This window comes from Pimephales promelas, chromosome 4 (assembly GCF_988280905.1).
Source record: "Pimephales promelas chromosome 4, fPimPro1.hap1.1, whole genome shotgun sequence".
In the NCBI taxonomy this organism is placed as follows: domain Eukaryota; kingdom Metazoa; phylum Chordata; class Actinopteri; order Cypriniformes; family Leuciscidae; genus Pimephales; species Pimephales promelas.
Window position 1 is genome coordinate 30,056,291 of NC_142772.1, and position 13,910 is coordinate 30,070,200.

The 13,910-nt window shown below is 37.0% G+C and overlaps 1 protein-coding gene across 4 annotated transcripts in view; it reads right to left on the reverse strand.

Moving 5' to 3' along the window:
- Nucleotides 1-13,910, reverse strand: part of stard8 (StAR related lipid transfer domain containing 8) — a 57,960-nt gene that overhangs the window by 15,379 nt on the left and 28,671 nt on the right. For all 4 annotated transcript variants that reach the window (XM_039650087.2, XM_039650086.2, XM_039650085.2 and 1 more), the window contains 2 exons: nucleotides 12,488-12,559; nucleotides 1,389-1,470 (listed from right to left, as the gene is read on the reverse strand). In XM_039650087.2, coding sequence (XP_039506021.2) covers nucleotides 1,389-1,470; nucleotides 12,488-12,559 — 154 coding nt within the window. The remainder of the gene's footprint in view (nucleotides 1-1,388; nucleotides 1,471-12,487; nucleotides 12,560-13,910) is intronic.

The following is a 13,910-nucleotide window of genomic DNA, read 5'->3' on the forward strand; positions in this document are numbered from 1 at the left end:
GTAACTGAGTATTTAAAATACTCAAACTATATGTTATTCAATGTGTACTGAATCTGATTATGTACTAATTTAGAAATACATGCGCATTTATTTAATTAGCAATGCATACATATTGATTAAATCATCATCATTTGATGTTTACTAATCTTTTTTGTTGTCCTAACTGATATAAATGTTAATATACCAACCCATTGAAGTACTAATGTTCATTTTGTACTTTTGTAATACACCAACATCCACCAAAAATAGGTGGTGATGGAAGTCACAAGATGAATCAATGCTAAAAAAAAGCAGCTTGTGTGTACACACAATTACAAAACATCATCATGGTAATAATGACACTAAAGTAATGGAATAAACATTAATTTAACAACATTAGATGTAACATAACCCCTAATGTATAAAAGAATATAATAAACAATTATTTCAAAGAAAATACATTGAATGTGAAGTGTCACACCATGAATACTGGGAATGCCAGTTTACCATTCACTGTAAATCATAAAATTTATTTCTTTTTCACTTCCAAAACAGTAAATTTAACAGTATTTTACTATAAAATAGCATTACATGTAAGGTCATCTATTAGTTATTCACTGTGTATAGGTTTTTTACCATTGTATTTTTACAGACTTTTACCATTAATATCACAATCATTACCCCTAGCTCACACAAATCCAGCTTCCTTTTCGACACAGCTTTAAATATAGATAACTATGGAAATGCATATGATTGAATTATGAACACACAAATAGCTGAATCTGAAATTCTAGAACTCTGTTCTCTTAATTCATCGAGCTGTCCTGATGGGTTTTTTTATTTATTTTTTTATCAGTAACTAACAGCCAACCATACAGTGTGTAACTAGCCACTGTGGGACAAATGGTACATTCAGTCTATATCACGCTCTTCTTCTATCGCCTTAGGACTGACAAGAGTTGCACCCCAGGAAAGATAATGTTCCCTTCTTTGTGTATTCGCTATATTCGCCATTCACTTCAATGTGACTTCTGCAGGTGTGACAGTCACTTAATCTGTTATTCCACATGGAAGGGTGAAAAAAACCCAAATAAAGTTGATAGCAAAAAGGACAGACTCTAACAGGAAGCACAGCAATGCATGCTAACACAAATGGACCATCGCCATGGTGATCAAAAGACTAGAAACTCACAGATGCACTCCCATGACATGTGGCTCATACTATAAAACTTGCTTAAAAGTACAATTAGTATACTTCTTTTTATCATGTTATTCCATCATGATTAATGCCACGGGGGCAGTCACATAAAGGAGGAGTGAAATGCAAACCTGAAGGGATTATTGTGAATGATGGAATATGTTAAAAGTGCTGTAATAAATATTTAAGTGAATATGCAATGGTTTCTCACCTGCATAATGCCTTGAGAGAGTCCTGATCCAGAAACTCATGGTCTCTCCTCACAGCAGAGATCTCAATGGGGAACAGAGAGGCTGAGGGCACACAGAGATGCACCAATTAAGTAAATCATTCAACTACCCAATGGGGCTAATTAAAACCTCCTGAGAACTAATGTAACATTTAAGCAGTGGTCAGCAAAAGAAAGAGATTAATCCCACAAACATCAGAGGACATGCCTACTTTAACCCACATATAGAAAGTTGCATGCTGTGACCGTAAACATTCACAAAATTAGAAAATCTTGAGATACCGTAGTTGTCTGAAAGCATTTTCCATTATACACACAAACATTAGCATTAGCATACACATACATCAGCATATAAAATTGAGTTACACATTGCTTTCATGATGTAAAGTGTTCTTTATTAGAGATGCACAGATGGAGGGTTGGAGCATAAGCTGTCTTTATACGCAGATGATCTTTTGTTATGTGTCTGACCCTGGCACTTCATTCCAAGACCAAAATCTGCCAGCAGATCCAGGATCAATTTCAGGCTATAAATTAAACTTGAGTAAAAGTAAATTAATGCCTTGCTGGCAATCTGGCTTGGGGGTTTGTCAGTCACTCTACAGTAGCAAAAAGAGTGTGTGTGTTGTTTAAGTTGCTGTTTATATATTATTTTTGTCTACCACTATTCTTCTTGACTTTCACAGGAGCAATATCATCAATTACACTTTTAACTTTTGAGTTAAATCAATCAAGGAGAAAATCAACAGAGTCAGCGGATATGCTTAGTTTTAAAGATATAGCCTTCATATAGTGTTCTTATTTAAGCATCTCTTCACTGGAGCGATTTCTTTTTACTTAGACAATGCCCCCATTACTAGCATTATACACTAAACAGTTATTAGAGATAAAACTCTTTACATTCGATTATCATGAAAATAAATCTCAGAGAACGATTGACTAGGTACAAATGTTTTATTAGGTTCATTGTTCGCCGGACTTCTCCTTTAACGTTACTATAAAGGCACTGGCTTGTTAATGTGAGCTACGCAATCTTTTGACGTTTGAAAAAAATAAGAATAAAACGATATGACATGCTGAAATATATGCCAATGTACCTGGGATGAAGGCATTTCACACGCAACACTGGAGTCTGCTCAAGATGTGAGAACTCCTTCCTTCTGCAGAGTTTGCGGGTATCGCTCGTCAACAAATGCACACGTGTATTCCCTAGTGTAACCATGACAGATATGACTGGAGTAGAAGACAATACTGTTTCCCAACTATAGGGGGATCCCGAGAGCAAAAATAACATAATGGGGCTTTAAATGCCTGTGAAGAGACAACTATAATATTATTATTACTATAACAACTATAATATTAAAGATTAAAATTAACAACAGAATTAACTGGCATTTATTTTTGCATATATAATAGTTACACTGAAATAAAAACAAAAATGTTTGTATATAACTATATAATAATTGCACATAAGGTTTTCATGAACAAATATTTAATAAAACATACATATAAGTAATAGTAAATAAACTTCTCTCTGTTTTTATAGCTAACATAACAAAACTGTGAACATTGGATAACTGTCAATATTAAAGGGGACATATCATGCAAAATCCACTATTTTAGGCCTTAAATGCATTTTGTTGTATATTTGGAGTTTTTATAAGTACAGAAAAGATGAAATTATTCTCTTCAGGTGCTTCGTTTATATCTTTATATTCTGTTTTGATCATATTTTTCAACCGGTTCAGATTTTTCTGTTTTCTGTGACGTTTTTTGAACTATCACGTCACCGTATTTGCAGCGGAACTGACAAATAAGGACACTGACTTCCGGCCCAACACTTCGAGCAATCCGCCATTATAATTTCTCGCTCCAATTTTGTAGTCCAAGCTCAATGATGCAGAAGTTACAAGAGGGCAAGTCAAAATGTTCGGTTCTTGGATGTAGTGACCTGAAGCACTTCAAGGATCCCCACTTCATCCCCCTGCATCCATATGAAGACGTTGTTCTGCAGGTTCGTCGTCGTCTTTTTCAAATCGCTCGCTCTGGCTCCAATATGTAAGGCTTGATGGACAAGTCTTCCGTTGTTGACATTTTGTTAACGAGTGACTAAAAATGTTCTTTGAAGCTATAGTATATAATCGTATATCTCTTATAAAACTACAACAATGGCCGAATGGGGGAGTTGAACCGAGTGTGAACTCAGCGACCTGGAGAGCGGGCGGGGAAAGACGCAACTCCATTTTATTTAAAGGGGCCGCTTTGAAACGGGTCGCTCACAGACGTACATCAGAAAAGGGGCCTGTGGAGCTATAATAATGAGGAATTCAGACCCAAGCATTGCAGTTATGCTTTATATAGACCACAAATGTATGATTTATAAGTAAAAATGAATGATTTAAAAGCATGATATGTACCCTTTAATTGACATTGTTCACAAGTTGTTTTATTGATGTCTTTCTGCAGTTTTGTTCATGCATGTTTTTTCATGCTATAACTTGTATTAAAGTGGAAGAGATGACTCGTGCTCCACGCAGAAGTCTGTCATGTCACATTCAAGAACGTCAAAGCTGAGACTTTGTTTCATATCGGAAGTGACAAAGCTCAAAGCTCTTTGCTATTATTGGATGGGAGGAGTGCTACAAATAATGGTGTAGGGGAAAAAAACGCAGACCTGGCAACTCTGGCTTGAACTATGGGTGATTCATACGGTCGCTAATTTTTTTGAACTGTTAATGCATTATTTTGTTAACTTCAACAGCCCTAAATTCAACACAATAAAGATTGTCTTCACACACTGTATGAGACTGGCCGACAGTGAAAATAACCACTTTTATCGCCTGATACTGATTATTGGCTTATTATTAATATTACTATTATTGTTGTTATTATACATTATATTATTATTATTAAAATTATTTGGCTTCCCAAAACCCCAGTTTGAATGTGACATGAACTTCACTTCATGAACTTGACATGAGGTTCACTATAAACATCAATGCAAATACTTCTGTTCAGTTTGGTCACATGCAACAAAGTGCAACAGACTGATGCATTTAACCTGTCAACATTTTTATCCAGATGTTGCCGGGCACACCTAGAGGAACCAGCTAAAGATATATTGGTTTGTTGTATTATTCAAATAATTTTTAGGGGACAATAGAGAGGAGACAGGAAAGTGGACAGAGGGTGTGGTGGGATGAGATTGAAACATAAAGGTCAGATTCAAACATGTCCTTGTTAGCACAAAGGCTAATGTGTGTTTGGAGTACATATACAACACAACAAAAATCATTGTGAACAGCTAAAAAGTCGAAGAACCTTGCTCTAAAATATAGAAACACTGTAACAGGAGTCATGTCTTACATTGCATCAGCGATATTCATCAAAAATGAGTTGGAAAAACAATTATGTACTGGCAAATAACAACCAAGGCATCACTATTTTAGAGTCTGAATGTGAGTGTGATGTGTATACCTGCGTATTGTATGTGTGTGTGCGCGCATTTTTTGAGTGTGTCAACATAGCTGAGGTGTACCATTTCCAGCTTTTGTTTCAACCTCCTTCCCCTCTTGAGTTGCAGGTCCAAGTAATGACAGTAGTACAGGAATATTGAGCTCACACCACAAAAACACAGCAAAGAAATCAGCCAGCTGCCAAACAAAGTCAAATTTAAGTCAAGCGAGGCAATTCTACAGTATCCAATACAGAATGGCACACACAGTGTCAGTGTGAAGCTGACATTTCTTTTGTTTATCAGTAACGAGAAGTACGCCACTTTCTCTAAAAATGTCTTGGTTATGAGTGTCCTTATCCCAACACTTCAAGGAACAACAATGAGTTTCACTGGTAACTTTCTTTCTTACACGCAATAAAACACTGTACTTTGATCTGAGTTTGAAGGAAATTTTCAATTAGTGCTGTTACTCAAATTCAGAAGGCCGATTCCAGACACGCATGAGCAAATACCATTAAATAGAGCATCCAGACCACTATACTGCAATTAATGTTTTGTTTTCCTAAAAAATACATGAACATATAACAATATAACCTATTCCCCTTGTAATGCAGGGCTATTTTCAGGGATGAGGGAAGCCCGACTCGGAAATCGATGTTTATTGCCATGCGGTCACTTTTCAAAGGTAAAATTACACACAGGGCTGTTACACACAGACACACACCAGCATCCCTGCTGTTTTAAAACACAGTACCAACTATTGAGTTTTTAATAGAGCATCAGGGGACAATGCCAAGTAAAAAGAGGGAAACCGCTGACTGTTACACTGAAGCTGGACATCAATACACAACAGAGATCACAGAATGCCTCTGTACTGACCAATACAAATTCATAACTGTTATTCTGTGATTAAAGTCTTGCTTTTTTAAAGTCCCTTTAAAGTTATGTTTATGCAAATGACAAGAGGATGAATGAAACCATGTTTGCTTTGATATTTATTGGTATATATATATATATATATATATATAAAAATCCAACACAAGATCTATGCCACAAACAGCAGGAACATCCCGGTAGCCGGCGTATCATTAATTCAGCACATCACTGTTTCTGTCACAGCCAATGTAGGTCAGGTGACTGCCAACTTAGTCTGTGACATGCAGCAGGAAAATGCATAACTCTGTCAGAAGAAGCCAAGCAGATGACAGGTGTGTGTCAGGTTGCTTAAATGAGTCAAGTGAACGAAAGTTTTGCTGCATTCGGCTTTGAAATATTTATGCAAGTGGAAGAATTTTGAAAGCAATAAAACATTGATAACTATTTTGAGAAGCAAAATTAAGGTATTACTGGGATTAGCTATAAAATATGATTATTTCAGAATTAATGCAGACAATTAAAAAAATAAAATAAAAATAGTTGCTACTACAGGCAACACACCTCATCAGGCCACAAAAAAGACCTGGATATACTGCAAGTAAAATCGAAGAACAAACTGGTCATTTTCAACAAAATCAGGTAAAAAAAAAAAAAGGTAGTTTTGTGTTCGTTTAGGGAGTTCATCTTGCCAGAGCGAACTTTCCAGAAAGGCTTTTGCTGGTAAACACTTTTGAACTATGATTGGTCCATGGCGATGGCATAATAGGCAGTTGTGCTCTGAGGCTCAGCCTTTTTTGCCGGGCAAATCCTCTCAGGTTCATTTCTTCAGTTCAGTCTTGAGGCCAGACATCCGTCAGTAAAAACACATCGATTTTTAGTAGAACATGTAGTTGTAATCCAAATTGAAAGAGACACTACTGTTTTTTTTTTTTGTTTGTTTTTTTTGTCATGTTTAATACTGTAACGCAGCTTGCTTTCAAACAATCTGTTGTATAAAGTGTTATATAAATAAACTCGACGTGACTTGACTTGAGTGTCGAATTGCAGAGCTTGTGCAAACATCCCAATTGCTATGATGATCAGATGCTTGAGTGCGGTTTTCTCATTGCTGTCATTTTTTAGTTTTTGTGTTAATTTTGTTATTGAAAGGAAAGCACATATTAACATTATTATCGAAATGCCGCTCTCAGCAACGTGGGCGGTGTCAGGATGTTCACTAAGACTGAGTATATCAGAGCCTTTACCAACAGCTGTTCAAGGATATGTGCTTGCGTTCAAACAGCCTGACAGAATGTAAAGGTATGGTGTTGAATACAAGGGTCCTGCAGAAAATTTAGGGATCACAGCCTCATAATGTGCAGAATGAAAATGGATCTAATTAAATGGGCTTTAATAATATTATCATCTAAATATTAATATTATCACTAATATTGGTTAATAATATTGGTTAATATAGTACCATGTCAATATCGTGCATCCCTGCTTTTAACATAACACAGCATTATAAAAGCGGTGACACTCCTGGTGAGAGATGCTGAAAAACAGGATGCAATACAACAGTCTGTATCTATGTCTGTACATCGACCTTAGGCTATTTTTATTTGTGACAGAAATGAAATAAGGTTGTGAAGGACGAAAGTACAGTGTGTTTGTTCAGTGGATTGTACTGTTGTTTATGAAACATATTTCCAGGGGACTTTCAGCAGATAAAAACCTCCATTAAAAAAATAAATTAAAGGTTTTTGAAAGTTATGAGTTTTGAAAATTGCATGTGATCTAGGACCTTTATACAGCACATACTATTGCAAAAGTCTATCCATTGCAGCCTCATTTTCATCTGTATAAAATTAGATATGGCATCTATCTACCTTGCAGACACATTTTTCAAGTAAAAACACATCCTCTGCACTTAATCTACCTTGAACAGACTGCAAACGGTTTGCTGTGGACATACCGTACTGATTTCATATATAAAAAAGTCACTTTTTGTAATGTGTATTCAAATCTTTCTGCAACAATAAATGTAATGTCTTTGCATTATCTACATCTGTGGTATTTGATTTGCAAATAATGTTTAACTTTTTTTTTTCTCTCAGCATTGAAAAGCATAATTAGGAAGGTGGCACAGAATGTTTTAGATTCCAAACATAAGGGAAAACAGATCTGGCAGAACCCTGGCTCACTAATGATTAGAGTACCATGATTTAAAAAAACAAAAAAAAAACAAATCTCTCTGTTATTATGGGCTGGTAAAAAAAAAAAAAAGTTCTGAGACATATTGGCCGTTATTATTGTTCATAAGCGTAAAGCTTATGAGGCATGATCTTTTAAAAGAAAAACTGATTTATCTACATTCAGGTTCTGCCCTGCCAGTGAAATCTAAGCAGGCTAATATTAGAACCTGTCTGTGAATTCATCATTGTTTGGGTCACAGGTACGCCTGCTTCACACAGAAGACAGCATCACCAACAGATTCCTGCAGGTGCTGTTTGAATAAAAAGATCAGGATGTAAAGAAAACATGTGGTCTTTTGAGACCACATATCATTTTAAAAATAAAAAAAAAGTTAGTGTGATATGAAATTAAAGTTCTGTTTTCAATTAACTAATGTCATTTCTTTCCTCTGTGGAAGATTTATTTAAATTTCTATTAGTGCTGTCAAACGATTGAAATATTTAATTTTGATTAATCGCAATTAATTTCACATTTTTATCTATTCTGTCTTGATTTATTTTTGTCCCATTATTTTTTTTCTCATTTTAATGCTCTTACCAACATGGAACAGTGGATTGGCTTGCTTTGTGCAAATGTTTTTTATTTTATTTTATTGAAAACAATATTGGCATATACTGTGTTCAATTTCACACTAACATTCTCACATGGAGCAAATAATCTCACACAATATAACACTGTCCATCAATAAAAGGGTGAAAGAAATACTGACAAGGTTCTGATATTGACGAGTGGGCGGAGAATTCGCATCAGCTGTGTGTGTGCGTACGTGTGTGCTTAGCCATCAAGTGGTATTTCAGACTGGACCTGCTGCGATGATGATAGCTCAGTTAACAACGACAAAACATACAGGTCACTTTGGTCTTGGCAACTTTTAAAAAGTAAACTTTCCATTCAGAATCTTATTGGCATCCATTTCTACGTCTCGCACTTGTCATCCACTCAAAACGTAACGTTAACCGACTACGAAGCAACAAAAGCAAAAAGCAAAAGCAAAACGAAGGCAACAAAACGAAGGCAACAAAACGAAGCAACAAAGCGTCCTTGCTATGAATGGTTTCATAGCGCAGCGCCGCGCATGACGCATCCTGTTGCAAAGGCTTGTGACAAACATTACAAAGTTTGCTAGGCCAAAAAGATTGTTAATCACGGGCTAAAAAATATTGACGGCATTAAAATGGGTTCGCGTTAACGCCGGTAATAACGCGTTTGACAGCCCTAATTTTCATGTTTAATACTGTAACGCAGCTTGCTTTCAAACAATCTGTTGTATAAAGTGCTATATAAATAAACTTGAAGTGACTTGAGTGTCGAATTGCAGAGCTCGTGCAAACATCCCAATTGCTATGATTAGATGCTTGAGTGCGGTTTTCTCATTGCTGTCATTTTTTTATTTTTGTGTTAATTTGTTATTGAAAGGAAAGCACATATTAACATTATTATCGAAATGCAGCTTTCAGCAGCGTGGGCAGTGTCAGGATGTTCACTAAAGGCCCGTACACACCGGGACGAATCAGCGTGCGTTATTCGTCAGCATTTTTCAACGCGTTTTTTGTGTTCACACCCAAGGGATTTTCGCTGACGATGAGCAGAGTGAACATGCAAATTCATTCCCTGACAATAGATGGCACCAATTTGCTCTGCAATACCCCTGTATATCAGTTTTCTTTTAGAAATATGTTTGTAGTCCCTGTTGCGTTTGTAATATAATTCTTTATGTTCTAGAACCAACGAGAACAGCAGCTTTACATGCATATTCCTCGACTTATTTCTTCCTGGCTGTGTAGACGGCGATGCTACTTGGCGTATATCTTCTTCGCCGTTGCATATGTGTGCTCGGCATGACCGTTTTGTGTTTGAGCGTCCCCAAGTTGTGTTTTACTGTAACTTCAGAAGCTCTAAACACTTGAGCAAAAGCCGCAATCTCATTGGTCAGATAGTTTTTGACACAGTGCGTCAAACTAAAAAAACAGGCCTGAGGCGTTTTTTTTTTAAAAATGACACTTTTACGGGTGGCGTTTTACACGTCGATGTACACACTCACATTGGCGCCCTTTGTTTAGTCAGGAGGCATTAAACGTTGGCGAATAAAGCGCGCGAAATTCGTCCCGGTATGAACAGGCCTTAAGACTGTCCCTGCGTCCCAATTCGCTTACTTATACAACAAGTATATACTCTTTTTGTGAAGAAAAAGTGCATACTTTTGAGTGTGTAGCAAAAGAGTAGGCAAGTTTTGGGACATACTATCATGTCATCTTTAACGGATAGCTCTGTCACGTGCATCCTGTCACCGTAAACTGCCCAGTCAATCATCTTGTCACAGTTAAAATTCTCCCTTCAATCGAATTTGATTTCCTACCTTTTCGGAGCACGTTGATCTGCCAGTCGTGGGTCTTTCATGCAGATACTCTTCTCGTGTTAGCAATTTGAATATAATGATGCATTTAAAAAGTAATGTCTAAACGTGCTATGGTGCTATTTTGTCTAAAAAAATAAAAAAAATAAAAATAAAAAATGAAACCAAAACTTAAAACCAAAATCAAGATTTGAATCTCATCTCAAACGACTGAAACTTTGATCTTTTACCACCTCTTTGTGACAACAGCTCATTTGAATCACATTCAATTACCAATCACCAGTCTTATTGAAATCCATTTGGTAGTTGTATGTCATCCCACCAGGTCAACTTGGCAGTTTCTTGGAGGAGCTTGATGTGCTACTCTCATCCTTCCCTGAAGATGGTACTCCTCTCATAGTTCTTGGTGACTTACACCTAGAAAAACCTCAAGCTGCTGATTTCCACACCTTGTTTGCCTCATTCAACTTCAAACGAGTATTTACTGAGGCTACTCAGAAATCAGGTAACCAATTGGACCTTATTTACACGCGCTACTGCTCCACTGACCATACACTGGTCACTCCGCTGGATCACTTCCTTCTCACTCTCAACCTCAACTTGCCTCCGAACACAACACACACTCCTCCACAGGTCACCTTTCAACGAAACCTCACTTCCTTCTCTTCTAATTTCTCTACTGCTACAATGACTTACTATCACAACAAAATTAAATATTCTTCTGACTATTATTCTATTATTCTTTCCGACAGCTTTTAAGCAGGCTTGGGTAACCCCACTCCATAAGAAACCCACTGTAAATACAGCACATCTGTAAAATTACAGACCGGTATTCATTTTTCCATTCGTCACGAAAACACTTGAACGAATTGTTTTCAACCAGATCCCTTCCTTTCTTACACAGAACAACCTCTGTGGACAACAAAAAATCTGGTTTCAAAAAAAAGCACAATATAAACATTTTGATTTTTGAAATTCAGATTTCCATCATCTAAAGCTCACTTAAAATTAACCCTTTAAAATATAGCCAAAGATGTTTGTAAGACAGGCTAAGATAAGACCAGCTACAATCAGGCTGGAATGAGAGGTAGAGTTGTGTGTCATCAGCATAGCAGGGATAGGAAAAGCTATGTCTCTGAATCACAGATCCTAGTAATGTCATGTAGATGGAAAAAATAAGTGGTCCAAGCACTGAGCCCTGAGGCACCCCATTAGCTAGATGTTGGGTCTTGGACACCACAACGCCCTTCCACGACACCCTAAAGGACCTATCTGGGAGGTAAGACTTGAACCATTGGCAGGAGGATCTGTTGGTTAACTGTTGTCAAAGGCAGCAGGCAAATCCAGCGAGATGAGAAATGAGGATTTGGAAGCTGCTCTTGCCAGTCTCAGAGCTTCAATTACTGAGAGCAGGGCAGTCTCAGTTGAGGTCCCAGTCTCAGTTGAGGTTTTTATAATGCTTTTTTTGTCACTGTGAAACTGAAACTGAAACTGAAACATCACATGTCCTCATTTCACTTTCATTATAAGGAAGATAGGAGACTAGGATATTATTTTATGTTCTGCACAAGTCAGTCAGAGGGCTTGGGATGACATGAGGTTGAGTAAATGATGACAGAATGTTAATTTTTGCATGAACCATGCCAATTATTTTATATTAAAATACATTTCTCTTAAATTAGTTCTAGTCTTTGTGAACCGAGTATGCACAAGTTGTCAGATTAGTGTCTTCAGTGTATGTGAAATGGCACAAATCATATTCTGGGGGAAGCAGACCAGCACGACTAAAACAATTCCTGAACATCTGCAGTACCTCTGATTGTTTCTAAAGAGCAGTGCTCTGGACCGCTCATTGGTTCAGCATGACTTTAAACTCACAACCCAAAAGTGATCTGAACCAAAAGCCATCTGGTCTCACATGCATTTCCCCAATCACTAATCCTGAAACACAATAACACTGAAGCTTGCTGTAGTGGAGCGCTTCCATTTTGCATCTCTGCACCTTTCTAAAGAGAAAATATGCAGGGAAACCAGATGAAAATAAAATAGGAAAATAACACAGTAACACAGAGTCACAAAAAGGCACAGAGGTAAGGGGCGAATTAAAGAGACAGACATGGAGGGGGTGAGTGGACTTTTGTGGGATGAGTTCTGGATTACCTTCATAGAGCTGAGCATACTGAGGAAATCCAGCCGCTCGGAGCCACTCACAGGCCTCCTTCGCCTCCAGTTCTGAGAGAGAGAGAGAGAGAGAGAGAGAGAGAGAGAGAGAGAGAGAGAGAGAGAGAAAGATGAATAAATGAAATCAATAAGATAATATTATTTCAATTCTCTCACTTGATTAAAATGAGACATCCAGCATACTTCAGACATTATATCGAACATTTATCAAACTTTTCTTATTTTATTAACAAAATATTATATTGTGATAATTTTTGTTAATGGTTTGTCACCCAGCTGTACTTTAAATTTTAATTTTTTTGGAAAATGTTGATACCATTAAAATTTCATAAATCTCACAACCAATTTCAACATCACAAAAATCCTATTACAAGCAATAGAACAAAAAAACTATAATAGAACAAAGACACAAATTAAGTAGACCTTCCTGAAAAATTCCAAGCACTACATAGGTCTATAGAAATACTAGATAAATTATATGTAAATTATAGTAATCAAATGTATAAAAAAACACTGCATGGTCTGTGTAAATTAAATATTAAATAATATTTAGAATTATTAAAGTTACAAAAGTAATTCAGTCAAGAGCAATGAGATTGTTTGATTAACATTATATTGACACAGACGGCAGCAGGTATATTATGGGGCTTTTCCACTGCATGGTACGGTATGGCTCGGCTCGGTACGGCTCACTTGTGGCGTTTTTCACTACATGGTACGGTACGGTACCACCACTGTTGAGGTTCCAAGCGTACTGTACCGATACTAAAATCTGACGTGAACACACTGCAGATCACTGATTGGTCAGACAGAATTGTCACTACCAGCGTAGTTGTATTTGCAAGACATCAAACCAGCTAGATATTCCTCTGCACTTGGTTGCCGAGGAGCGGATAAACTATAACGATCAGATTCCGACTAAATCCCACCCACTTTGAAGTGGTACTAACTGCAGTGGAAAAGCAAACTGAGCTAAAGCGAACCAAGCTTTGCCGTGCTGAGCTGAGTCGTACCACACAGTGGAAAAGCGAAGCGAGCCGAACAGCACTGAGCCATACAGAGCCGTACCAGCATTAGAAAAGCACCCACCCTCCTCTGTAAGCAAGATATTTCTAAACTCTTATTACCTTTTGCTTTACTTGGGTGGAGACGAGACCTTTGTACCAGTCACACAGAGACATTTTAAATGATACCAAACATGTATAATACTGTATGATAATTGTTCACATTAAACCATATGAGACAGAAGGAATGGGGCAGTGGTGGAGGAAGTACTGAATCTCGGTACTTAAGTAAAAGTACAAATAACCAGATAAATATTTACTTTAGTAAAAGTAGAAGTAACACAATAACAACCATACTTAAGTAAAAAGTACCTGATTTTAAATGTACTTTAAGTATT